The following is a 26,282-nucleotide window of genomic DNA, read 5'->3' as shown; positions in this document are numbered from 1 at the left end:
TTATATAGAAAAGAACAAGAAAAATTTAATGTTTACGTCCTGATACTTGACATCTCTTCTCTCCTATTATCTTTCCTATTTCGGGAGAAATTTTGTTTGCAGTGATAACTTTCAATGCTGACCCAAGGTGAGCATCATTAATATGGTTTCTAATAGGAGACTTATTACCTTTCATGACTGAAAATAACCGCTGAAACTGATAAGTGCTACCAAACATGGAAATAATTTCATATGCGAATTTTTGAGTATTTTCAAACCTGGCTGGTAAATATTTGTAAAATTCAGGCACGCCCACTTCAATGAATTTTGCTTGCAAATTTGAGTTGCATTGAATCTCGATCACCTCTTTGCATATGGCTGGGTACTGAGTCAATACTTATTGAGAAAATCGAAGAAAACAAAAAAAATTTGTCTTCGAGGGAACTAAAATCATTAAACCTCGTTTCAAATTCAGTTGTTAAATTTGCAATTTTTTCTGCGTATTTTTGATACGAACAGGTATCATCTAAACTTGATTTGTTCACGCCGGGAAGTGCGTCAAATCTTCATTTTTAAGTTGTTTTTCCCAAAGAACGAGTTGACATTTGAATGCTTTAATTATGCCAAACATGTTCGTAATGATATGATCTTTTCCTTGTAACGATAAATTTAAATCGGTTAAGTGTTTGGTTATATCAACCAAGAAAGATAAATCTTGTATCCATATTGGATCGTAAAACAAACTTACGTCTTGATTTTTTGTTTTTAAAAACTGACATATTTCTTCTTTCAAATCCCAGAATTGTTTTAGAATCTTGGAGCAAGATAACCAACGTACCTCGGTATAGTAGGACAAGCCCGAATATACACTATATATCTCACTTAAGAAAGCAGTGAATTGACGCTGATTTAAACCTCGAGATCTTATAAAATTTATAACTTTTTTTATATATGACAAAACATTCTCCATATTTATTACTTTCGTGCATAGAACTTCTTGATGTATAATACAATGCATATGATGAGTGTTTGAACCGTGAATTTCACTAAGTTTTTTTCTTAGTAATGCTACGAAGCCCTTGTTTTTCCCGGTCATTGATGGAGCACCATCTGTAGCTACAGAATTTAATTTTGCCAAAGGTAGATTGTATTTCTGCAGAAGTCCCAAAACACAAGTAAATATATCTTCTCCTGTGGTAGTACCAGGCATCGGTATTAGTTCCAGTAATTCCTCAAAAATGTTAAAATTCTTGTCACAAGAACGAAGAAACACTGCTAATTGAGCTTTGCCACTAATGTCCGTGCTCTCGTCACAGGCAATGGAGAAACTTTCGAAACTAGATGATTTTGCTTTGATCTGATCACTTAAATTCGCGGTTAAATCAGTAACTCTTTCCGCAACTGTATTTCGAGACAGTGAAATTGATTGAAAAGCCTTAACATTTCCAGGACAAACAATTTCTCCAGCTTTCATTATGCATTCCTTGATGAAATCACCGTCAGTAAAAGGCTTCGAATGTTTAGCTATCAACTCGGGCAAGACGTAGCTTGCATGTACCGCCGCTTCACTTTCTTGCAATACTTTACTAAACATGGACTGTTGCTTTTTCACTCCTAACTTCAGCTCTTTCAACTTTTCTTCTCTCATTAATCCTTCGTAATTGTTATATTTCGATTTGTGTTGTTCGTAATGACGTTTAATATTATATAACTTCGGTACATTAGTAGTATTATTACATATCAAGCAGATTATTTTATCTTTTATTTCACAGAAAAAATATTCTAATTCCCATTTTACTTGGAATATTCTATGTTCGTCAGCGATTTTTCGTTTAATTTTACTACCACTTGGTTTTGATATAGACATACTGAATACAAAGGGCTGGAATAAACACGGTTAACGTTAAAAAGTTAACAAAAATTTATTCTTTCCACAAGAGATAAATCAAAATGCTGAAATATTTCTTCAAAAATATTCTAACAATATCACAAAATGTCACGTTTAGCAAAAATCAATTCAAAACAAAGAAACTAATTCTATCTCACAGCGAAATCGCTACAAATCAATCACAGCATTAAGTAAACAAACAGTTCGCTAGAACTACAGCTACTACTGAGATGAGTTGTTTGTTCTCGGCTTTTATAATCTTTATAATTAATTTCTCGAATATACTGGAAACATCTATAAATATCTGGATTTTTGTGGATGGCAACAGCAATTACGAGATATTTATTTATTAGGTATTAAATGCACGCGCTGTTCTATTTTTAACCTTCCAACGCAGCTGTCTTTTCAAAAATCGTCTGCGTTGCTAAGGCAACATGAAGCAAATCTAATTACAATTCTAAATAAAAAAAAAAAAAACTAACTAAATAAATAACTATGAAATCCGTAACAATATGAATTAAGTAATAATTAATAATAAAGCAAAGTGCATGCACATGCATGCACCAATATATCGTACAAAACTATGATTGGAAAACTGAGACCATGAGTTCGGCCACATTCGGCTATCGGGGATGCGTACAAGTTCTGAGTGCATGTGTCCCCCAAAAGCCGAAGGTAGCTGAACGCAAGCTACTCACACGCATTTGTATTTTAAGTAGTGTGTGTGTGTCAGCTCGCTGTGAGTAATCTAACAACACTGAATAAATTATCGCTAATTACTTAGCAGTAAACATTTCATTTTTTCTTCGTCGATATGTTATTTTATTATTATATATTATTATTTGCCGATATATTGGCCGGGCCGCAAAAATATTTTTTGTGGGCAGCGAGTTTGACATCCTTGCTTTAGAAAATGAATCATCACTCTCATCCATGTCACTAAGTGGCTCATTTACTGTATCCTTCCTCTGATAAACAACACTTTTTTGGCATAATCAACTGGAGTTTAAGCTTTTCAAAATAAAAAGTGAAGAATGCAAAATATACTCGAAAGCAGCACAAAACATAACAGAACTCCAGATAGTAACTCTATAAGACCCTACAAAGTAGTGAAGAAAGAGTAAAAAAAGGATTCGTAGGAATATCAAAAACTTGAATGTTAATATCATGTGGTGAGCTCAAGAGGCAAAGCCAAACCTTGTTTTTTTCACATTATGTTTTCCCTCTTCCTCTGAGTGAATCACATTTCTCTCATTTCGTGTGGAAGGTCAAATCTACATGTATCTCAAATCCTGTGGACATGCAGTGCCATTTTGTGGCAAAAGTTATAGTTTCTAAATGCTCCAGGATACTGGCACGAATGTGTGACAGCCTGTGGTGCCAGTGTGCCATCTGGGAAATGAGTGCATTTCTTACTTGCCCATATGCGTGATAGTCGGCACGAAAAAGTTAATGGGGTGACAGTTAGTGGCAACTGCAAATGCTGACATAAAGTCTAACTAAATGGCAAAAAACCTTAATGATTCCTAAAGCTTCAGGAAAAAAATGAACTTGTAGTGACAGTGATGTATCCTATAATATAATATGTGTAGTACTTAAATGTGCGTCATGCCCAATTTATGCAATTCTCTGTTTTTTGTAAGTAAAAACAAATTGTGTATATAATTACATACTATTATGTATATATAGATATATTATGTATACTACAGTAGTATATATATATATATATATACATACATGGTATGATTATACATAATATGTATGTATATATATACTGTGTATAAAGCAGCAGTTTCATTCTCCTCATCTACACAGATATCTGGTTTTACTAAAAAAAAGCCAGAGAACTGTCGAAATTTGGCATCGTGCGCAGCCTTGGCATCAAACATTGTAGAGTGTGATATAAACAGGTGATATCATTTGGTGCAAATTTGGCAACTGGCACCCTGTTAACAGGAAAGTATCCCTGACTGCAACCGTGGCAAAATCAGCGCAATGCAAAGCATTCATGTGTGTTTATCTGTAGAATAAAAAAAAACTAAATGTTTTTCTTTCCTTTTTTGTGCATCATGTAAGTTTTTCAATGTAGATAATTAGTACAGTATTTAGTATTCATTTCATTTTTTTCCTCATTTAATTAAATTTGCTTATTTGTAAGCAATCTACAGAAGTATATTCCATTTATTTAATATCATTTGTGATTGATCTTTAGACTGTGATGGTGTAAAAGGTACAGTGAAAAAAATTTAAATATTTATTTTAGCACCCTGTTCTTTTGTTTGCTGGAGAAGCTTCGCATAGTAGTTATTTTTCTACTGTTCACGGAGCTTGTGAAAGTGGTCTTCGTGAAGCTGACAGGTTGCATCGACACTACAGGTACTAACTTAAAATGATAAAAGAATCAAACTAAAATTTCTAGCATGTATACTTGCATTTCTATGTATGTGGTAAGAATATTCTGGATAGAATGTTAAGTAGTACAGTCAAAAGTCTTTAATCCGGACTCGTCGGGACTTCGGCGATTCCGGATTATCGATTTTTTCCGGAGAATAGATCAACAATTTAAATCTGGTAAGATGGCATGTAGAGATTATAAAATTAAAAATTTGAAACCGTAATTTATGAAATAAAGAGCAATTATGATCTAAAGGGTATCAAAATTTACAAAAAAAAAGTTTAATATATATTTGTTTACTTTATTAAACATTTCTTTCAATGTGCGCATGCGTAAAGCATACATTACGCATAGTCAAAATTGGAAAATTGCAACCAGAAAACTGTTTGATGTGTATTCGTGATATTTATAATGACGAGGAATTTGATTTAAATCATCTCAAAGACGGAGTACATCGAGATGAAATATTACATTTAGTATGGAATTATAAGCCGAATAAAATAAAAACATCTGCCCTGAAGATGAGGATAGTGCTGACAGATCAACTTCCAGTTAATTGCGTTCCGCGATGCCCCCCCTTGCAGAGCAGCGTGAAATTGATTAACAGATTTCGGAATGGTTAGAGAAACAAAGGAAATGCCTTTATCCATTTTTTGCAGCAATTCCACTTTTTGTTTGATGGACATCGAAACATGCTTTTGCTTTGTAGATTCTTTGGCAGCTCCAGAATTAGAAATTCTTTTTGACATAATGGAAAGTTCAAGCTAACTTTTATAAAATTGCTCTAACAGTCTGCAAAAATTAATAAGCCGGATCCAATTAGAAGGTTAAGGAACAATGCTATCTGCAACATTAACTGAAATAGATAATTAGATAATTTTAGCTTAGCTTATACCATCCATTATACATTAAACGCGCATGCATAAACGTATATGCGCATGCATAAATGTGTTATGCATTTACGCATGCGCAGAAAGTTTGCAGCTTTGAGGTCCGGATTATAGATCATTCTGGATTATGGACATCCGGATTAAAGACTTTTGACTGTATTAAGAAATAATGATAGTATTTTTTTGTGCCTCCACAATTCGATTTCCAGTTTCATACCTGGTGAATGGATGAGATGCACTTGTGTGATTCTTGTGCTTTTAATTTGTTTGGTGTAGAAAAAGTAAGGGAAACATTGACAGAAGATCCAATGTAAATAAGCATTAGATAGCTTTAAAAAGTATGATGTATTGTAGTATAAGTCATGCTCTTGTGTAGTGACAGCATAATGCAACACTTAATCCTTTTTCAAGTGAAAATCAGATATCTTTGACGAAGATATGTTTAAAGTAGCACTTTCCTTTAAAAAAAAGGGGGGGGGGAAGAAAAGAAAGATTACATATGACTTTATTTTTAGCTTTATATAAGTGTTTGGTATTTATTTGAGGTACTACGTAAATGTACACATAATTTCAGCAATTCTGTCTACTGTTTCATGCTTAAAGAAGTGCCAGAGCCAAGCTGAATTTAAACTAAAAATATTTAAGGAGATTAAAATTTTTATATTCATTTGCTTTTACATTAATCAAACAATTATACTAATGATTTCTAAGAACTTTTCTAGTAATTTATTTAACTGGTTCAAGATTGAAAGAGGATGAATTTTTATTTTCTAATATTCATACCAAAAGAAGACTAAATTTAATTATTATGGTTATTTTGGTTTAATTATTATGGTTATTTTGGTTAATTGGTAATGTGTTCTAATTTCTTATTTTCATTTAGTGAACCATAATCTTCTCAAAAGAATGCAACATTCATACATAAAAATAAGAGTCTAACAGCGATAGTAAGTTATAAAGAAATCCATACCAGTGTTTGCGTGAAAACCAAACATTTTTACTGTAAAAATTTTCCTAATGCGTTTTTAGATAAATACTTTAAAGTTTTATGAATTTGTTTTCAATGCTTTAATGGAATATTCAGCAAAACTTAATGTACAGTGCATGCAGTATGTTTGAAACATCTGAACAGTTTTAAAATTTGAATATATTATGATGTTCTTTTGTTATCTTATGTACTTTTTTATGTTAGAACATGAATTTTTGGGGCAGATAGTCTTTGAATGATCTGCCATGACTTTTTATTTGAAATTAATGGAGTCTTTGATCTGCCTTTTAAATCTAAAATCTTAAATTTAATCTTTTAAATTTAGTCTTTTAAATGAAATTAATGCTAAAAAAGGAAGTTGAATTTTTTTAATTGATGAGAGCTTTGTTGTGCTACTCTTAAATTGTTAAAAAAAATAAGTAAATTTAAATCATATATAGAAATTTTTATTTCAGGTGTTCAGACGTACTGAAATTAACCAATATATGTAGCTCTGAACAATATAAGAAAATTGAGCTTTTATCCTATAAAAAGAGTCTCCGAGACAATTTAAAAGTGCTTATTATTGGAGCTGGAGTTGCTGGCCTCACTTGTGGTCTGTATTTATCTAACTGCAACTTTAATGATGTTAGTATTTTAGAAGCACAAGAAAGAATTGGTGGAAGAATAACATCCATTAATCACAGTAAGGCATTCAAACTTAGTTAGAATATGTGCTTTCAGTTTTAATATCATTTAAAAAAATCTTTATTTAAATGCCTAAAGGCAGAATAATAGTTTTGCTTCTTAAGATGAGAGACCTGTATCAAATTTCCATAATATTCGTAGAACATTTTTGATAAAACTATCACAAATCCATGAATATGTTTTACATAATTTTATAAGTTTTACATATTTTATTTTATAAGTATGTATTTTTTTAAAATATAATAATCATCTTAACAAAAATAATTTACTTAAAGCATGAGTTAGGATACATGGTATTTTAAACTTATTTTATTGATTTGTTACTAACATTTCTTTTTAGAGGAGTTTATACTGCCGTTTGATACAATAGATAAGTTATGAAATTTATAAAATATGAAGTAATATTAATCAAAATAAAATATTCTAATTAATTTGTTTTGCCAGTGAAGTTGGTCTGCGTAAATCTGCAGACGTTTAATCTCTTTCATCTGCAGTCTTGACTACTGATATTCAAACAGAATTAGAAACAGCAAGAATCACTAACGAATAGCTAAGTAACTGCTTTTATTTTTTTGCTATTAAAATGAGCTGGTACTTGAATAACAATAACAATAGAATCAACATTTGAAAATGGAATAATCATGAATTACTACTAGTTGCTATTTAGCGTAAAAAAATATGAATATTAACAAAATGTAAAAGTTAATTCAAAACAATTAAACACATGCAAAAACATAAAATACTTGAAATAAAACATAATTATTAACTCCTGCAATAACTGGCCCACTACACTACTCCCGGACCAGTAACTAAGGTTACAAAGGTGGAGAAATATGTAGTAACTAGCACTGCAGTTTTGACCACTGTCAGAAAAATTTAGATACAATCTTTGATTCTAACAGGTATAGTCTGACTACCTCATCTGCGACCATGAGCACAAACACGCATGCGCCATCCGGAACGAATTATTTTCAAAATAGGGTGGAAGGATGGAGACTTTCTTTCTCTCTCTAGCATATCTCTCTTCTCTGGAGAAGAGAAGACTTTCACGTTGCAGCAAGTAGTAATGCCCCTTTTTGACGAGTCTATGTGTTTTGGCGGAATGCCAGCCAAGGTTGCGTTTGAGATGGTCGGACTATAAACATATATTTCTACCTGTGCGAGAATGTTTTTGATCCATATCTGAATTTGAGTCAAGTCTCTGCAATTTGCTGTTGTCAGGTTTTGTTAAATTTTCCTGAGCTAAAATAAAAGCTGTCTTCAAGTGATCCAGGGATACATTAACATGTTTTCCTTTTATATTAATAGTAAAATATTTATCTTTGCGATCAATGACAGGGAATGGTCCTTCATAAAGGAGATTCCAGAGTCCCTCCCCCAATCTATTTGCTGAAACACATGAGAAGAGTTTTTGAAGTCTTTATATCCATTCAGATGAATTTTTATGAATTTGTCTGGTTATGACGACTTCCATCTGTTTCTGGAGGTTATTAGCAAAAGAGTCCTATGCTGATCTGGATACTTGATTTGCTGAAAAACTCCTCAGGAAATCTGAGACTCTGGCCATAAACTACTTGTATAATAGAATGATTTGTACCTTCTTGGATAGCAGTACACAAATCTAAAAGTACTGTTGGTAATGTGTCAGTCCAATACATGTTGTTCTGAGCTTTTAATGCTGTTTTTAATGTTCTGTGAATGCACTTAAAATTGCCATTACACAAGGGGTGGTTGGCAGTAGTATGTTATAAATTGATGTGACAGATTTTGGACAAAGTTCCTAATGTGCCATGTTTAAATTGGGATCCAGAATCACTTATGAGTTTGCTTGGCATTCTAAAACACATAGTTCATTTGCTATAAAAGGCTGTTGCGACATTATCAACTGAAATATTATCTAAAGACATTGCTTCCATTCAGTTCGAAAATCTGTCAATGCATGTAAGACAGTAAATATTCCCTTTGGATGGGGATGAGATTTATATGGATTGCAGAAATTTTTCCTGGTGGTACTTCAAATTCGATTAATTTTGTTTTGGTATGCCGGCTGATATTAGCTGTTTGGCAAGGAATGCAGGTTCGTGTCCACAACTTTACATCTTTCTTAATGTTGGGCCAAATGAATTTTGATGTCATTATATTCAATTTTATGCTTGGATGTGATAAATTCCTTGAAACACTTGTTTTCTGAAAACTTGAGGAATATACAGCTGAATATTTTTAGTTTAGGTATCACACCACAAATATTTCCTTGATGGTAGAGAACATTGCTTGAACCCTCTGAGCGGCTCGGCTTTTTCAGGAAACGGCATTAAAATTAATCATGTGTACTTGACTGGTCATTCGCAGAAATGGCTAGTATTTTGATTCAAACTACTTGAAAATCGCGCACCCCTACATGTGGTTATAATTAAGCTAATTCTCCCCTCCGTTGAATTTCGCAAGGGAAATTGAGTTTTCCTCCCTATGGTATCTTCGGCACAAAATTGGTTGCTAGAAAGATATTTTGTCTCCTATTTGGCTACTTTATAGTTTGCACACTAACATCTAGGTTATATATTACTTATAGCAATCAAGATATGTGCTGAATACAGAAAGTTAGTGAATATGTATAAGTAATAGAAACTATGTAAAATGCTTTAAATTTCCAGTTTCTTTAGGGAATTGCTTCGATAATGGTGAAAAATTAATCTTGCATTCTTACAAACATTTTCTGTTAAAATAATTTTTAATATACATAGTCAAAGGGAATTTATGAGAATTTTTCCCCCCTCGTGTTCCAATTTTTCGAATATAAATGCTTGACAACTTATTTTAATGTTATGTTTATATTTAATTTTCTAATATTTTAAGTTTATTCCAGATTAAACTATTAGATTAAAATAATTCTTTAGATTGCATCATAAATTTATTAACAGTGAGTTATTTTTGACACCATTTTAACTTGTGAGAAATAAATAAAGTATTGTAATCACGAAAATTTTCAATTCTGATATTGCAAAGGATATATCAATTTTTATTAGTTCCATCGTGACATTTATACATACATATGACCTTATAAATGGTTCACCATAAAATGCTAAAATTTTATATTTAGGACTTATGACTAGCATAATTCAGCGGTTTTGGTTGTAGAATGTTGAAAGCTTCTGTATGGGATTGTAATAACATCAAGTTGTGCACCTCCCTTTTCTACTGCAATTGGCAGTGCGAAAATGGCACTTTGAAATGGAAGATCATATCTCATTTTCAAACGATTTAAGTTCAAGTGAAGTTTAGCAAACAAATGTTTTTAATTTATTAGGCATGCTGTGTTCACATCAGACTTTTTAAGATGTTTCAAAATAAATTAAATACATAGTTTGAATATCAAACGATCTCAAATATATGAGCTTTATTTGTTTGTAAATATTTTACAAGAAAGATAGGAAATAATCTAAATAGCATACCTTGAAGAGAAACACATTAAATATACTTTCTTTTAAAGAATAAGATTAAATTTTCTTTAAATCCTTTTGTAAAATATTATATATAAAAACAGATATGGTTTTCAGAAAGATAATTTGTAGAGTCATTAGGTTTTCTTGATGCTGAGGACGTGAAGAGTGAGCAATGTCCTTGCCGGGACTTGAATCTGGACTTCTTGAATACGCACCAAGGGTGCTACCATTATACCGCAAAGTATGCAGAAAGGAAGGAGAAAATACCTTATATACTCCCCCTTTTAAAGGGCGACTGGAATTCTGGTGGTGAAGAATCATCATCCATCCCATTTTTTTCTTATTTTGAGTGCCACTGTAGAGACATTAGCTTATTTGTGCTGGCAACTCATGAAAAATTAGCAGTGCCTTCGCCATGACTCGAAATTTAGACATCTTGAATACGCATCGAGTGCATTATGTTACGCCACGAATGCATGCAGAAAGGAGGGAGAAAATACCGTATAAATTTAGGGAGGAAAATATTGTTTTAGAATGAATATCACACAATAATTTCCCCCTTAAATTGTCTTTCTGAAAAATATTTTTGTAATATTCATTCAAAAGCAATATTTCTATGCATAAATTTGATATTCTTAAATGTGTGTTATCTACCTGTGTATATAAGATCTATGTAAAGATACATTTGTATCATCTATTTCCATCTATTCTTTGATCCGTTTCTATCTATTCTTTGATCAGCCGAAAGAGCATTATAATTATCCTCTTCAATATTCGAACGTGTACAGTATGACATATGTAAACAAATAAAATTATCTCATTACTGCTGTAAATGTTGAATGTGGAACTTCCTTTAAAAAGGTGATAAAGCACATGACTGTCTTAGGGTTAGTTTAGTTTGTTTGATTACGGCAAAGCAAAAAAAAGTATTATCTAATTAATGAAAGGATGTTTTCCTAGGGAACTACCCAGGGAAAATTGGCTGGTATTTACACATAAAGTTAGTTTGGTTTTGGTTTATGTGATTACGGCAAAGGCTCGAGAGTTATCTGCCTAAGTGGAGAGATGCCTTCGTGGAGGACTTCCTAAAAGAAACTGCCTCATATACACATTACACATGGGGAAAAACACGAAAACGGCCATGCAGCCAGCCCGTTTATGGGATTCGAACCTCAGACCGAACTACCTGTTTTCAGCGACATTACAGCTTGGCCACTGGTGGGCTTTTACACATAAGGAAAACCACTGAAGCGTCCATGCAGTCAGCCTGTTTGCCAAAACTAGAGTCCGGGTCGAACTACCAGTGTTCAGCGATATTACCACTTGACCGTTGGCTAGCCCATACCTGTTTAGGAAAATGTGACTTTGCGTGCTATGTTAGAATTTTAAATCTATGTGACATGCAAATTATTTACCCAATGCAATGAATTAGCAAATTATTAAATTCTTAATGACTCGATTCTTGTAGTTTGCTACAAAATTGGGCCTTCAGGTGGCCGACTGGATAAAATCACAGAATTTGATCTTTAAATCTGGATTCGAATCATGGTGTACAGCCTGACTGCATAGGAATTTTTGTGGATTTCTTGGTTTGAAATACAATTGTGAGCCAGGTTTCCTTTCAGAATCTTCCAGGAAAGCATTCCACTTCTTAGTCAGACAACTCTAGTATGTTTTATCATTTTCAATTAAAACAAACAAGCTTCTTAGGAAGTGCGATGTAGAAGTAAGTATATATTAATCATTTATTTTTTTTTCAAAATATTCTTTCTTATTAAAAATCTATTTAACAAGGATTATATTGTTAAATAGATTTTTAATAAGAAAGAATATTTTTTTAGTTTGTTATCTCTGTTTCTGTATAAATTAAAAATTCAAGCATTCAGAATTTTACGCAAAAATAAATTCTTTCTGTAGTAACAAATATACATATACAGTTGAAATTATTCAAGACAAATACAATCTTTTTTTTTTTCATCAATGGTGTGTTTTGACTTATTTGACTAAGGTAAAGCATACTAGGGCTATCTGCCTAAAAGAAGGGCTGCTTTTGTCGAGGAATTTTTAAGGGAAACTGCTCATATACACGTTACACATGGGAAAAACCACGTAAACGCCCATGCAGCCAGCCCGTTCTCCTGGAATCGAACCCTTGTTGGAACTACCAGAGTTTGGTGACTTTACCACTTAGCCGAAAGTAACAGAATGTCTGTTACCTGTACAATAATCTACTAAAGAGATAGATCTATTTGAGAAAGAGGAATGCAAAACAGTTTGGTATCCAGCTTAGTGAGAGAAATGAGATAATTTTCAATGTGCCAATTGGTAATGCTCTAGTTAGACGGTTAACGTACAAGTTAAGGGGTGACCAAATCAAGTAAATGTTTTTCACCTGTTGCTAAGTTATTATTAGCTAATTGTTAAATATTTGGACGTAAACATATGGATGATATGGAATTCAGGAGTAGTATTCAATTCTTTTAATGCCGAAATGCCTCCTAAAATCTTTATCATTAATATAAAAATTTTAAATCATGGTAATCATAGTTTCTGAAACTTATATTTATACAACTGTTTTGCAGTCGAAGAACATTTTCTACTTTGAATTTTTTTTGCTGTAGGACTAACGTAACAGTTAACATACCTTAGTATATGTACACTGCACCAAAAAAAAGGGGGGGACAGTTCTATATCTCTCGTTCTATTGGGCCGATTGACGTTTTTCATCTCTCAAAAGCGCGACTAATGATATGTATTAGATTTAGATATAGCATTGTTATTTTGACACAAAAATCTGACTTTTTCTGAAATAACATACCAATTTTTTTCCATATTTCGATTCTACGACTTAAATTACGCCAAACTACCAAGTTTTGTAAAAATCGCACAAATAGTTTCTAGAAAATTAGCTCTCAAAATTTTAGCTTCTCGATGTGAATTGAGTTTGTCAATTGAGTATATATTTATTAAGCTTATTTGTTTCTTCCTTTCAGAGCATGTTGACAATTAGCTATCAAAAGCTGGTAAAAAAATACCTGCCAAAAGCGGGTTGTTATCAATTGACTATTTCCATTACCCCAAAATACGTGACAAACAGCACAAGTTCTCTATTAACTATTTCCTTTATGAGAAAAAACCGGTGCTAAGCACCCTGAGGGAGATTTGTTCAGGGAGACACAAAAGAAAGACTTTGAGAATGCGAAAAGATATGCGGAAAACTGTGATGGATGCGCTGTGAATAGTGCACAAAAATATTGCGTCCGCGGGAGTGAATGGTCTGCTTTGGTTTTATTCAATGCTCTAATGCTAATTTTAACATGCTTAATCTTTTGTATAACCAAGAATTAATTTGTTAAGTTTTCATTAAAAATCAAAAAGACAACCTATTTGTTTATTCTCCCATCTTGGGAAAACTCGGTGATGTGACAGTACTGGAGAGGTATCTCTCAAGAGTGAAAAGATCAACCTTTAAAACCCTGTCATCAATTGCGCATGATAATGCTAATGAAAAAAATATGAACAATCATTGCCTTTATATAGGTTGGAGACATATAACACATGCATCGACAGGAATAAGATAAACATGTAGTGACTTGTTTATAACACCCAGCACGAAAGTAAAGCGCGGGGGTAAGGGTGGTGCAGGAGCAGAGTGCAGGTTAGAACAAGCACAGATAATTCTATGAATTCCTGCAGGATTGCAAAATCACGTTATTTAACAAAAACTTTTAACTGAAGTGCCACAAGCATATTTTTTTTTTGCTATTTTTTTATTAACAGGCTTTTGTTTACTTTACCTGTATTTATGTATGAGATATTTCACGTGAAATTGGGTGATTTGAAACTTTTTAATTCAAATCTGAAATTAAACATTTGTATATCATTCAAGTTAATGTATATCTGAATGTAATTAAGTTAAATTTTTATCCACTTCCTGAACTACAGAAATATGTGAATTTTCGCACATGTGATAAAAATTATTAAAATACATACAATAAAAATTAACCAAAATTGGCACTAGTTTAGTTTTCCTATCCCCTCAAATATTTATAAACAACTAAAAGAAAATAAACATTTAAACACAATCTATTGGCTTATTTTTTTAAAAGACAGAATTTTATATAAATCATTAATAAAGTCTATCATTGGCCATAAAACAACTTTTCCTATGTACTTAATTAGCTTTATAAACAAAGTTAGGTTATTAGGTTATGGTTAGTACCTCCTCTTTTGAGGTGTAGTTGCTTAAACTACAATCATACATTTGTAAAGATATTAGTGTATACTAATTCAGAAGTCAAACAACAAAAATCAGCATTATATTTAAAAAATTTTCACAGGACTAGTTTCGATGGTTTTACCGAACCATCATCTTCAGCTGCAAAACCGCAAATGAACAAGATAGGAAATAATGTTTAGATAAGATAAGAAAGCCTGGACAAGAATAAGCAAGTGGCGCCATCTGTTGGCGAAACCAGAACTAAAACAAAATTTCTCTAAAAGCCGAAGGCAAATTTGGATTGGAATTAGGATCGTTAACTAGAACAGAAAGATTTTTATGAATGTGAAATGCCTCTAGAAAATCCAGTTCTCCAATGGAAGATGTTTTTTGAATAATTTTGGCAGCAGAAAAATTGAAAGTGTGATTTTCGGACCAACAATGCTGAGCAACAGAAGACTTCTGTGTTTCCTTTTTTCTAACATATGCCTCATGTTCTTTGACGCGAAATTTTAAGGCTCTCTTAGTTTGGCCAATGTAAATTAAACCACACTGGCAAGGAATCCTATAAATACCCCAGGAATTCATATCCGGAATGGGGTCCTTGAGTATAGAAGTTGGAATTTTATTGATGGGAGAGTAAACAACCCGAAAGTTAAATTTCTGCAAAATATGTGCAACTTTATAGCTAATTGATGGAAAGAAGGGAATGACAACAGAATTTTTATAATCTCCTAAAATAAGAGTGTGGCTTTTAGTGTGTTGAGATGAGAATTTTTTAACTGCTTGATTAATAATGTTGGGTGAAAAGCCCCTGTCAATAGCTATTGCTTTTAAATAATTTAGTTCTTCATCAAGGGCTAGTTTGGAGGAGCAAACTTGAAGAGCACGGAAAACATAGGAATAAAATGAAGCTAACTTTTGTTTAGTCGGATGACATGATTTAAAGTGTGGTGGAAGGCAAACCGATGAAGGTTTACGGTAAACTGTAGTACTAAAGTTGGATATGTTACGTGTGACCAGAATGTCGAGAAACGGAAGAGAATTGCAAGTCTCAAGTTCAAAAGTGAACTGAATAGCAGGATCAATAGAATTCATTGTTGAAAGAACTTTATTCAAATCATCTTTATTACCTTCAAATAGGGTAAAAGTATCGTCTACGTAGCGGAACCATGCCGGGAATTTTAAAGTTTCAAACAATTTTGATTCATAATAATGCATGTAGATATCAGCCAGGATGGCACTGAGGCCATCCTGGCTATAAAGTTAGGCTATAAAGTTTAGGCTTCCCATGGCTAATCCCTCAGTTTGCTTGTAATATTTATTTTGGAAAACAAAATGTGGTTGTTTCAAACAGAGTTGAGTGAGAGAAATTAGCACATCAATTTCGATGCAAGAGAAATGAAATTCGCGAAGTCTGGTTTCTAGACATCTTAATGCACCCTCCACTGGGACATTGGTGAATAATGATTTTACATCAAAAGAAACCATGAGTAAATTACGAGGAGAAATGTTTTTAACCTTTTTTACAAACTCTATTGAATTTTTTATGGTGTAAATGTTATTGTCTAATAGAGTGGAAAATCTAGAAACTAAATATTTAGCTAATGGATACGAGGCAGTACCTAAATTTGATACAATAGGGCGGAAAGAATACCACTTTTATGAATTTTGGGAAGAGCATATAATCTATTTTCACCCAACATTATTAATCAAGCAGTTAAAAAATTCTCATCTCAACACACTAAAAGCCACACTCTTATATTAGGAGATTATAAAAATTCTGTTGTCATTCCCTTCTTTCCATCAATTAGCTATAAAGTTGCACATATTTTGCAGAAATTTAACTTTCGGGTTGTTTACTCTCCCATCAATAAAATTCCAACTTCTATACTCAAGGACCCCATTCCGGATATGAATTCCTGGGGTATTTATAGGATTCCTTGCCAGTGTGGTTTAATTTACATTGGCCAAACTAAGAGAGCCTTAAAATTTCGCGTCAAAGAACATGAGGCATATGTTAGAAAAAAGGAAACACAGAAGTCTTCTGTTGCTCAGCATTGTTGGTCCGAAAATCACACTTTCAATTTTTCTGCTGCCAAAATTATTCAAAAAACATCTTCCATTGGAGAACTGGATTTTCTAGAGGCATTTCACATTCATAAAAATCTTTCTGTTCTAGTTAACGATCCTAATTCCAATCCAAATTTGCCTTCGGCTTTTAGAGAAATTGTTTTAGTTCTGGTTTCGCCAACAGATGGCGCCACTTGCTTATTCTTGTCCAGGCTTTCTTATCTTATCTAAACATTATTTCCTATCTTGTTCATTTGCGGTTTTGCAGCTGAAGATGATGGTTCGGTAAAACCATCGAAACTATTCCTGTGAAAATTTTGTAAATATAACGCTGATTTTTGTTGTTTGACTTCTGAATTAGTATTTATTCGGCGTGTTATTGTGTCTTAATTAATATTAGTGTATATTCCAGATACAGTAACAAAATCATGCTATAATTTATTAATTCTCACTACTGCTGAGTGTAAAGGAACCCATCAGACACAATGTTAAACTAAGTATAACTCTTTATTGTTACAAAAAATAATTGTGCCCTTCTTTTGCTACAACCTCCACTAACTACGAAAATATTATCAAACATTTCCAAGTTTGCAAGTTCCTCCAACATGATTTCCATTTTTTGGGAGTAAAAAATTGTAAAAAGAAAAATATGCAAGAAGAAAAAATTAATTAACCTTTAGTTCACTTTTCCTAACCCCTAGACTAAATTACATATTTTTTTATATTACGTTGTATGGGGGTAGGAAGGTTGAACTAGTGCCCCAGTATTAAAGTTTAGTTAGTACGTGATTAGTGTTTTTTTTTTTTTTTTTTTTGTCTTTTTTTAGATAATATTTTTTAAATCTGCCCGTGCCCCTCTGTGCCTGCCATCTCAAGGCCTTCTAATTTTCTCTGGGTCTTCTACTGCCCCCTTGAAAGTCTGAAATGCTCATAAGAGGTTGTTATCGCCCACATTGAGAATCTATGTTCTAGATGATGCTTGAGGTGCCTAACTGAAAGATATATGCTTAACAGTTCTATATCATAGGCGCTGTATTTTTGCCAAGTGTCCTTTAATTAAAAAAATGCTATTTTTTATGCCAGGATGGTTTTTTTGTATTGTTACAACACTGAGCCAATTGCTGTATTTGAAGCATCTGTAAATAACGCTAGAGGTAGTTCAGAATTGGGAAAAGACAACAGTGCAGTGTTCACCAGGTCATTCTTGCACTTTTCAAACTGTTTTTCAGCTTCTTCAGTCCACTGAATTTTAAATGAGTTCCTCTTTTCAGCTTCCTTAAGATATTCACGTAACAATGCTGGATTCCTCACTGTATGTAATGACAATAAAAATGAAGTATTCCAAGAAAAGTTCCAAGTTCATGAATTGTTTCAGGTCGTTTGTAGTTGGTAATAGCTTGAATTCTTTCTGGCAAAGGACGGGACCACTGAGGTGTAATTAGGTATCCTAAAAACTATAGTTGTTGAACGGCAAACACACATTTTGAAATATTTATTCTTAAACCAGAGGTATTTAATCTTTTGAAAACTAATTTAAGGTGATTTTTCATGTACTTCATCAGTGTTGGATGCAATAAGTATATCGTCTAAATAGGGCCTAAATTCTAATCTAAAGCAGTGTTTCTCAACTGGATTTACTCCAAGGATCAGTAAAATATTTCGGTACGTTCTTGCGGACTGGTAAGTTTAATAATTCGAGCCATTGGCACAATTTTTTCACATAAATAAATCATGAAGACAAATATACCGTCCGCAGACCGGCGTTTGAGAAACACTGCTCTAAAGACTTCATTAATAAATCGGGACGTTGCAGGAGCATTTTTTAAACTGAAACTCATGACATTAAATTGTGCAATCTAAAAGGAATGATGATAGCTGTTTGAAAATATTCTTTGAATAAATCAGTTTTAGAGAAAATATTTGTGCCTTTTAAAATATGGAAATCTTAAATCTAAGGCATTGGGTATTGATCAGGTATCATCTGTGCATTAAGTTGATGGCAGTCCCCGCAAGATGATATGAACCATTCATAACAAGTTGGAAGGGGCTTGAGCACTGGGAGTTTGATGGATAAATTATTCCATTGTCAAGCATAAATTTAAAGTCCTCTTTAGCTGTAGCTAAGCATTTTGGATCGAGCTGTCATGCCTTTGAATAATTATGTTGACCATCAGTCATAATGAAATATGTAACACTATGTTTAATTTGTGTAGGAAAAAGGTTAGGTTTAGAAATTTCGGGATATTTCAACAGTAAATAGAAAATTTTTATGGATTTTATTTAAAGTGGTTACATAGTTGTCACTTGAAATACAGCGATATCACACTGCACTACACCATCAATTATTTTTTCCTTTTTTATATCCATTAGCAAGTTATATTCGTGAAGAAAGTCAGCTTGTAAAATACCTTTTGTGACATCAGCAATTATGAATGGAAATTTAAAATCACAACGTAATCACAAATCAAGTGTTAGCATTTTTATCCCATATATGGAGATATCTGTGCCATTACCTGCATACGGTTTACATTCAGTTTTACATTTATTCTGACAAGTAGCTGGAATTATGCTTATGTCAGCTCCATTATAAAGAAGAAAGTACAAGTTTGATCTTCGGTCACAAACGAATAAACAAAATTTGTGACAGTCCTTCATTTTCTGAAAACGAGTTTGCGGCTGAACTTTCTGCAGATTCAACTTTTTCTGGTTTTTTGAGTAGTTGTTTACCCAAGCATACGGGGGCCAGCATTTCTCAGGAATGCATTTTGCTCCAAATCAAAAGTGATAGAAACAAAATTTGCCATTTGGATCACATTGTTTATGAGATCGGTTCAAGAGCGTGAACGGAATTATGCAAATCTGAGTCCCTGTGTCTTGATTGAATGGGGTTTTGATCGATTTTTTGTTCCAGAGAGGCAGTTTTTTTCAACAAATCATTTATGGGAACAGAGGATAATACTTCTGACTTATGATTCATATCACTAATTTTATCTGCCATACACGCTAACTTGCGTATATCTCCATCACTAACTAATAATATATTCTTTATTTAGGTAGCTTCTGAAGCCAAAATGATTTGATTAAATTTTCAGACACATTTGTAGTAGCAACTGATCTCAATTTTTGCAAAAGTTGTCTTGTCTTCATGTCTCCAAGCTCAATACCAGTAATCAAACATTTAATGTGTACATTTTCACTTTCCTTAAATACATGTAATAATCTAATTTTAGCATCTGAATATTTTGTGGCACTTTCGTTTGTTACAATATCCCAGATACTTCCGACTAACTTAGCAGGGTTCGTATGGTCCTTAAGAGTCCTTAATTTTGCTCAAAATCAACAGAAGGACCTTAATTTTAATCATCTAAAATTTCTGTCTGTTTTTACGACTGTCATTTTGAGTGTGAATTAGCATTTTGAAGAATATTTTTGGCGATTCACTGCCATATATATGGTAATATTTTGAATAGGTTCATGAATTGTAATTTGTTTCTATTTCTAATATAAATGATGGGATACTCGAGTTTCTAAGCAAGAAGTGAAACATAAGCATTTCGAAATTCATTTTTTCTAGTAAAGAGCTCTTAAACAACTTTTTGCTTTTGGGGATGTGAATTCTTTTATTAAACGGTTCTAAATTTGGCGACTTTTCAACATTTTGGCGATTTTAAGATTAGTTTCTATAGAAACTTTTTAATTCCAAAATCTGAGAATTTTTCAACGATTTTTTTTAAAACATCGTAACAGTGATAAATTTTATTAAAATAATGGTAGTATATTGAAAATATATTTAAAAAATAACATTAAAATAAAACATTTTTATTTTTCGCTGTCATATTATAAAGTTTCATTTTGGCAACTTAAATATTTTAATTATTTTAAATCTGAAAAATAAACAAGGTCTAATGCTCTAAAGCACAATTTTCGAAACAGCTCTTATCAAAAGCAAAATTAGCTGTGTAATTAATTAAAAATGTCTTGTTTTTAATTTTTTCATAGTAAGTTTTCCCATGCAATTTTCTCAGAATATTCAAAATTCTCAGAATGTGCATCAGTTTTCTCTATAAAATTAATTTTATGCTTTTCCCTCCTACTTTTTTTCAAAATATTTCTGGCTTTTTTTCTGTTACAGAAATGGTAGGGATAATTTTTCTTTATGATTTTAGACATTGCAGCTTGGAAAGCTTAGAAGGATTTTAAGGCAAGATTTATAGACCTAGATTCTAGAAGATTTGAGAAATATGTGACAAAATGAAAAATATCTCCATGGTATCAACACGTAGTGGATGTATTTTACAGAAAGTTTTCAATGAATTTCTTAATTTTGGGAGAACATCTGGAAGAACAATGAAAACATAATATTTGAATGTATTACTTCTGATACTAGACTCTTAATAGGTTTATCTTCTCTTTATTTTCTCTACTTTTCACTAGACAGAAGCATGGAAAATATCAAAAATGCTTCTAATCTTATCACATGGGCAGGCATTATAGAAAGGGATTTTTTTATTAATAAAGAAATTGAAAACTTTCAGTTTAAAAGATTCATATAATATTTCTTAATGCATCATACACTTAGCTGGCAATAGGCATTTTCCCACCTGATGCAATCTCTGTGGATCCTAAATTCTGCTGCCTACTGCCTTTCTAAATTCTGCTTCCAATGCTTGCTTTAAATTCTAAAAGTTTTGCCATTTCTAGATTTTGTAGTTTGGTGTGTTGCTAAATTATAGAAATTCTGCCACATCAGCTCTGTAACCGTCCTTTACTATATATATTTCATATTGCTTCTGAATGTTCATATTACTAAAGAAATAAAATTAGCCACTTTTTCTGTACTTTCTAAATGCATTTTGTGTTTTTAGAATAACAGAAATCCTTAATTAAATCCAAAAATTCTAAAATGAAAAGGAAACGTGTTGAAGAAAGAAACTATAAAGGAAATTATTCTTCAAAGATATGTGCAGTTATTATTATGTAAATTACCCAATTGTTTGATTTCAACATTTACTATAATTTCCAATTTCTATTTCCTCATATGATAGAGTTATTGAGCCAGATTAAATTACAATTAAATTGTATAATCTTTGACCACTAGTCCACATTATTAGTTTGAATTTGACTGTTCTTGTTTAATTACGTCACCATGAGCTGTAATTGATTTTGTTAGCGTCAGAACATGAATTTATGTTCTAAGTTCTTTTTAAATAAGAGGCTTATTTAAACCTTTGTCTGATATTGTAGTTAATTTCAGACATAGTGATAATATGCTTCACATCTGTTGGGGGTTTTGTACTATTTAACTTTTACCAGATCAGTTAAACCCTCATAGGTACATTATGGAGAGATTGATAAGTTAGGCGATGATGCACGCAGAAACTAGTGAGAGCATTGGTTTGCATATTGAGACAAATCTCTAATTGTTAGAAAAGATGCTTAAAAGAGAAGGAAATCGATATAAATGTTCAAATATGACCAACTATCATAAGTGTAAAATATTTAATGCTACTTGATAAATTTGCATAGTTTATTTTATTCTCAAACTTATGAACAATTATATTAATTAATTCATGTTTAGTAATAATGCGTACTACTTAGGGATCTATTTTATTTTTAGGATGGTATTATAAAAGTGAAATTCAGGCATAGATAATATCTTCAATTGAATTTATTCAGTTCCCGTTTGCTCATATGTCCTTAATTTTTTTCATTAATGGTCCTTAAAAGTCCTTAAAAGTACTTAATTTCCGTGTGCAGAAATGTGTACGAACCCTGCTTATGTTCAAGTTGTGAAATTAAAAAATTTAATTTCTTTTCTTCTGAAACAATACTACTGATTTTGAACTGCACCTTAACTTGAAAAAAACATATTTCTGCCTTACATCCCCAAAGAGGAGGTATTTTTACACTCCCCTTATGAAGTTCCAGCCACTACACCGATTCTTTCTTAGCAGTTTCGACTGCACCGATTCTTCTCCATGAGTCATTTGTTGTCATTTCAAAAATAAAACAGGGTCACCAATATGTAGTCTTGACTACTGATATTCAAACTGCATTATAATTAGAAACAGCAAGACTCACTAACGAATAGCTAAGTTACTGCTTTTATCTTTTTGCTATTAAATGAGGTACTGCTTGAATAACAATAGAAAACAGAATAATCACGAATCATTACTAGTTGCCATTCAGCGTAAAAGAAACATAAATATGAATAACTTCTTGTTGCCATTCACCATAAAAGAAATATAAATATGAATATTAACAAAACATTAAAGTTAGTTTTACAAAATAATTAAAAACATGCAAAAATATAAAATCTTGAAATAAAAAATAATTATTACTCACGCAATAACTACGCATCTTAACATTAACCTGATTTAGGAACATAATTACTTTAATTACTGTTTGTGAATGCTTAGAATATATGAGTAGTTTATTTAATTTTACGTTTAATTATAATCTAAAAATTAATTTTCCTTATTTTCGGAAAATCGGTTACCACAGTGGGAGAAATGTCTTGACATTTGATAAATTCATTTAAAAATGTATTATACTTGTGAAATTAGTAGCAAGCAAGCTTATCATTATTTTGATTTTGCCTTTGTTTTTTCAATTAAAAAAAAAAAAGTTAACTTATATTGTTGCAAAATATTTTGTGTATTAAGATTCTCATTTCAAGTAATCCTAGCATGATCTCTTGTCATACATTTTTAATACCAAAATGTGCAGCACTAGAGCATTGAGAAATTTCACAATTTTTTAAAAAATTAATGAGTTAAATTTATGCACTTAAAGCTTTACATGTTTTGCTGTGCTCCATTGCTCCTTTTTTGATGCATTTCAGACATAAGTAATTAAAAAATCATAAGATACTCTTGCGAGTTCTTTTATTAGAATTGTCAAGTTTAATTATGATTATGCATTTCTTCCAAAGTTTTTCTTGACACATAATAAAGTTTTTCTTGTAGTAAAAATTGCTGAAATATTTAACTGATTTTTTTTCCCTCTTTCTGTAGGTGGTTCAGTTATAGAACTTGGAGCTCAGTGGATCCATGGCATCGAAAATCCACTGTATGTATTTTCGAAAGCATATGAACTCTTAGCTGATAATTTAAATGAAATCTCTTATGAAGGCAAAGGCCTATTTTGTACTCCTGCTGGGGCTGTTGATAAAATGATTGTAGGAGAAGTTCAAAAAGTTTTAAATGATGCAAAAAATGCCCTTGGTGAAAGCTGTTATCCAGACACTGATATTCCACAATCAGTAACCGAATATTTTTCTCATGTATTTCAGAAGTATTTGGCTAGTTGTTCTGATGACTATGATAGATCTATTAAATGGGGATTATTTAACTGGTTTTTGACATTTGAGATGATAGACAATGGTTCAGATGATTTAAGTGATGTTTCTGTCCAGAGTTATATTGAATGGGCTGATTGTCCTGATGATTTATATCATATAAACTTCAAAAAAGGATTTAGTTCTTTGATAGACATTCTTAATTGTCAACTACCTGATAAGACTGTGCTTCTAAACAAGGCTGTCAAGAATGTAAAGTGGTGTAAAAACTTTTGCTATGATAGCTTCAATGAATTTTCGTTAAAACATCGATCTTGTGATAAATTTCCTGTTTTAGTTGAATGTGAAGATGGTGAAAAGATTTCTGCGGATTGTGTAATAATTTCTGCTTCTGTTGGGTTTTTGAAGGAAAATATGGATACGTTTTTCAGTCCTAGTTTACCTGAAAAGAAAATCAAAGCCTTATCTAATATTGGTTTTGGAACAATGGATAAAATATTCTTGATATTTGATGAACCTTTTTGGACTTCTGATGACCATGGATTTCAAATAATTTGGGCAAATGAAGATGAGAAAAGTATAACGCTTCAAAATGAGGTAAAAATTATCACTCTTCTTTAGTTTCCCATTTTTTCCCCTTAAAATATGTAGCTGTTTTAATCTAATTTTATAGAAGTTAACTGGAATTTAATGCTTGAAATTTTTCATAACTGTTCTGTATCGATGATGGAGATAGTCTCTGTTTATCTAGTAAACTGATTGGTAGCTGTAAGACAATATGTGAATCCATTGGAAGGAAATGGGCCATTGAGATCTAATGAATATGTTGAAATCGCATAGAAGTTTCACTAAATGATTGAGAAGGCACTGAATTGTGTTTGCATATCTTAGCTTTTTGAAACGGAATACACCACTTCTTGCCCATTTGCTGATATTTGGTCACACAGTTTGGCTAGGAACTAATTTTGACATCATTTGAATGGCTGGATGAGCTAAACACTTCAAAACAGCTCAGACACTGTGACTTAGTGTGGACAGCACACATGAATTTCTTATCTTTGCGTTGACCACCGCACTTCTTTAAAACTTTAAAAGAATTGGGGGGGGGAACCCTTCATGTCTAATTGCTTCTAGTGTTGATTAGTTTATTTTTATCCAGTATTGTAGCTTGGAAAGGGAAATTTCCTCCCATATTGAAGACTCATAAATTAACGTATTTTTAATAACATGCATCATTGGAGATGAAAGTGGGTTACACACCTTTATGTTATAGCTATTTCAGAGTTAATATTTTCCCCTGTACTCAGCAACTATGGTTAAAGTCCAGGTTTCAATATTAGAGGGAGAAAATCAGGGACTTCTAAAGAAGCCCATCTTCAGAATGAAGGGAGAACAATAGTTATGGTCTGTTACAGTATTCAGTTAAGGTACATTACCGCTTTTATTTTGTATGCCTCTTCATTAATAGGATAACATGTCTGATATGCCTCGCATATATCTATTAAAAGAACATTTTGTATAGATGATTGGTAGTTGGTATATTTTATGCATTACCTCATATACTACTTAACTGGATAGCATTAAATTAAAAAAATCCTGTGGTTTTTCAAGACTGCAATTTATATTTGAAAAGCACATAGCATTTTTTCTATAAAATACGTCATTCTTTTTTAAGCCCCTTCCTCAAAATAAGCAGGAAAATCATGAAACACTTCCAGAAAATGTGAAAGAACCAATTAAATGGATGTTACATGACTATTAAAAGTTTTTAAGCCATTAAGTGACATGCCTTTTTAGATTTGCTCCTGAAGAAGTGCTATTAAACAGCATTTATTAGCTAAATATGTATAAATATTTTTTTATTTTGTTTTTACGAACTTTCATTCTTTAAGATAACATATAGATCCTTAAAAAAGATAAGGACATAAATATTTTAAGTAATAATGTAATAAATATTAAATGACAAAAAACTTCATGACTGAATGAAGGCGATTATGCCACTCAGACGATTAAAAGATAAATACAAGATGTCATTAATGTTTGTCTGCATAGCAACAACAAATGCTTTAATCTGTTTGAAATGTAATTCTTCACAAACAATAATAAACAATTTAAACTGAAAATGCCATACTATTAGATTATTGTTCTTGAGACAATGAAAACTGTATGAAGAAATTTTTTCACTGACCTTTTAGAAAACTGAACACAAAAAATAACTACAGTGATAATTTCTTACTTCTCATTTTAATTTGGCTCAGTTATCATATGAAAACTAAAAACGTGTTAGTTTACCAAATGAAAGCTCAAATTTTAAATTCAAGCAGCATTAGAAGCTACTTACTGTTGTTTATTTGAAATACAATAAACACAAATGTATTCCATCTGATTAAATTTGTGCAAATTACCATTTTACTTGTCATATG

At 32.0% G+C, this 26,282-nt stretch overlaps 1 protein-coding gene across 2 annotated transcripts in view; it reads left to right on the top strand.

The window, feature by feature from the left end:
- Positions 1–26,282, top strand: part of LOC118187959 (uncharacterized) — a 91,650-nt gene that overhangs the window by 41,141 nt on the left and 24,227 nt on the right. For both annotated transcript variants that reach the window (XM_085807528.1, XM_085807527.1), the window contains exons 6-8: positions 4,131–4,243; positions 6,596–6,825; positions 23,576–24,456. In XM_085807528.1, the coding sequence (XP_085663654.1) occupies positions 4,131–4,243; positions 6,596–6,825; positions 23,576–24,456 (1,224 nt within the window). The remainder of the gene's footprint in view (positions 1–4,130; positions 4,244–6,595; positions 6,826–23,575; positions 24,457–26,282) is intronic.

Source organism: Stegodyphus dumicola, chromosome X1 (assembly GCF_044657685.1).
Source record: "Stegodyphus dumicola isolate Sdum_Otavi_A_Nest chromosome X1, ASM4465768v1".
Lineage (NCBI taxonomy): Eukaryota > Metazoa > Arthropoda > Arachnida > Araneae > Eresidae > Stegodyphus > Stegodyphus dumicola.
Note: the sequence above shows the minus strand (reverse complement) of the source record. Positions and strands in the feature narration are given on the sequence as shown.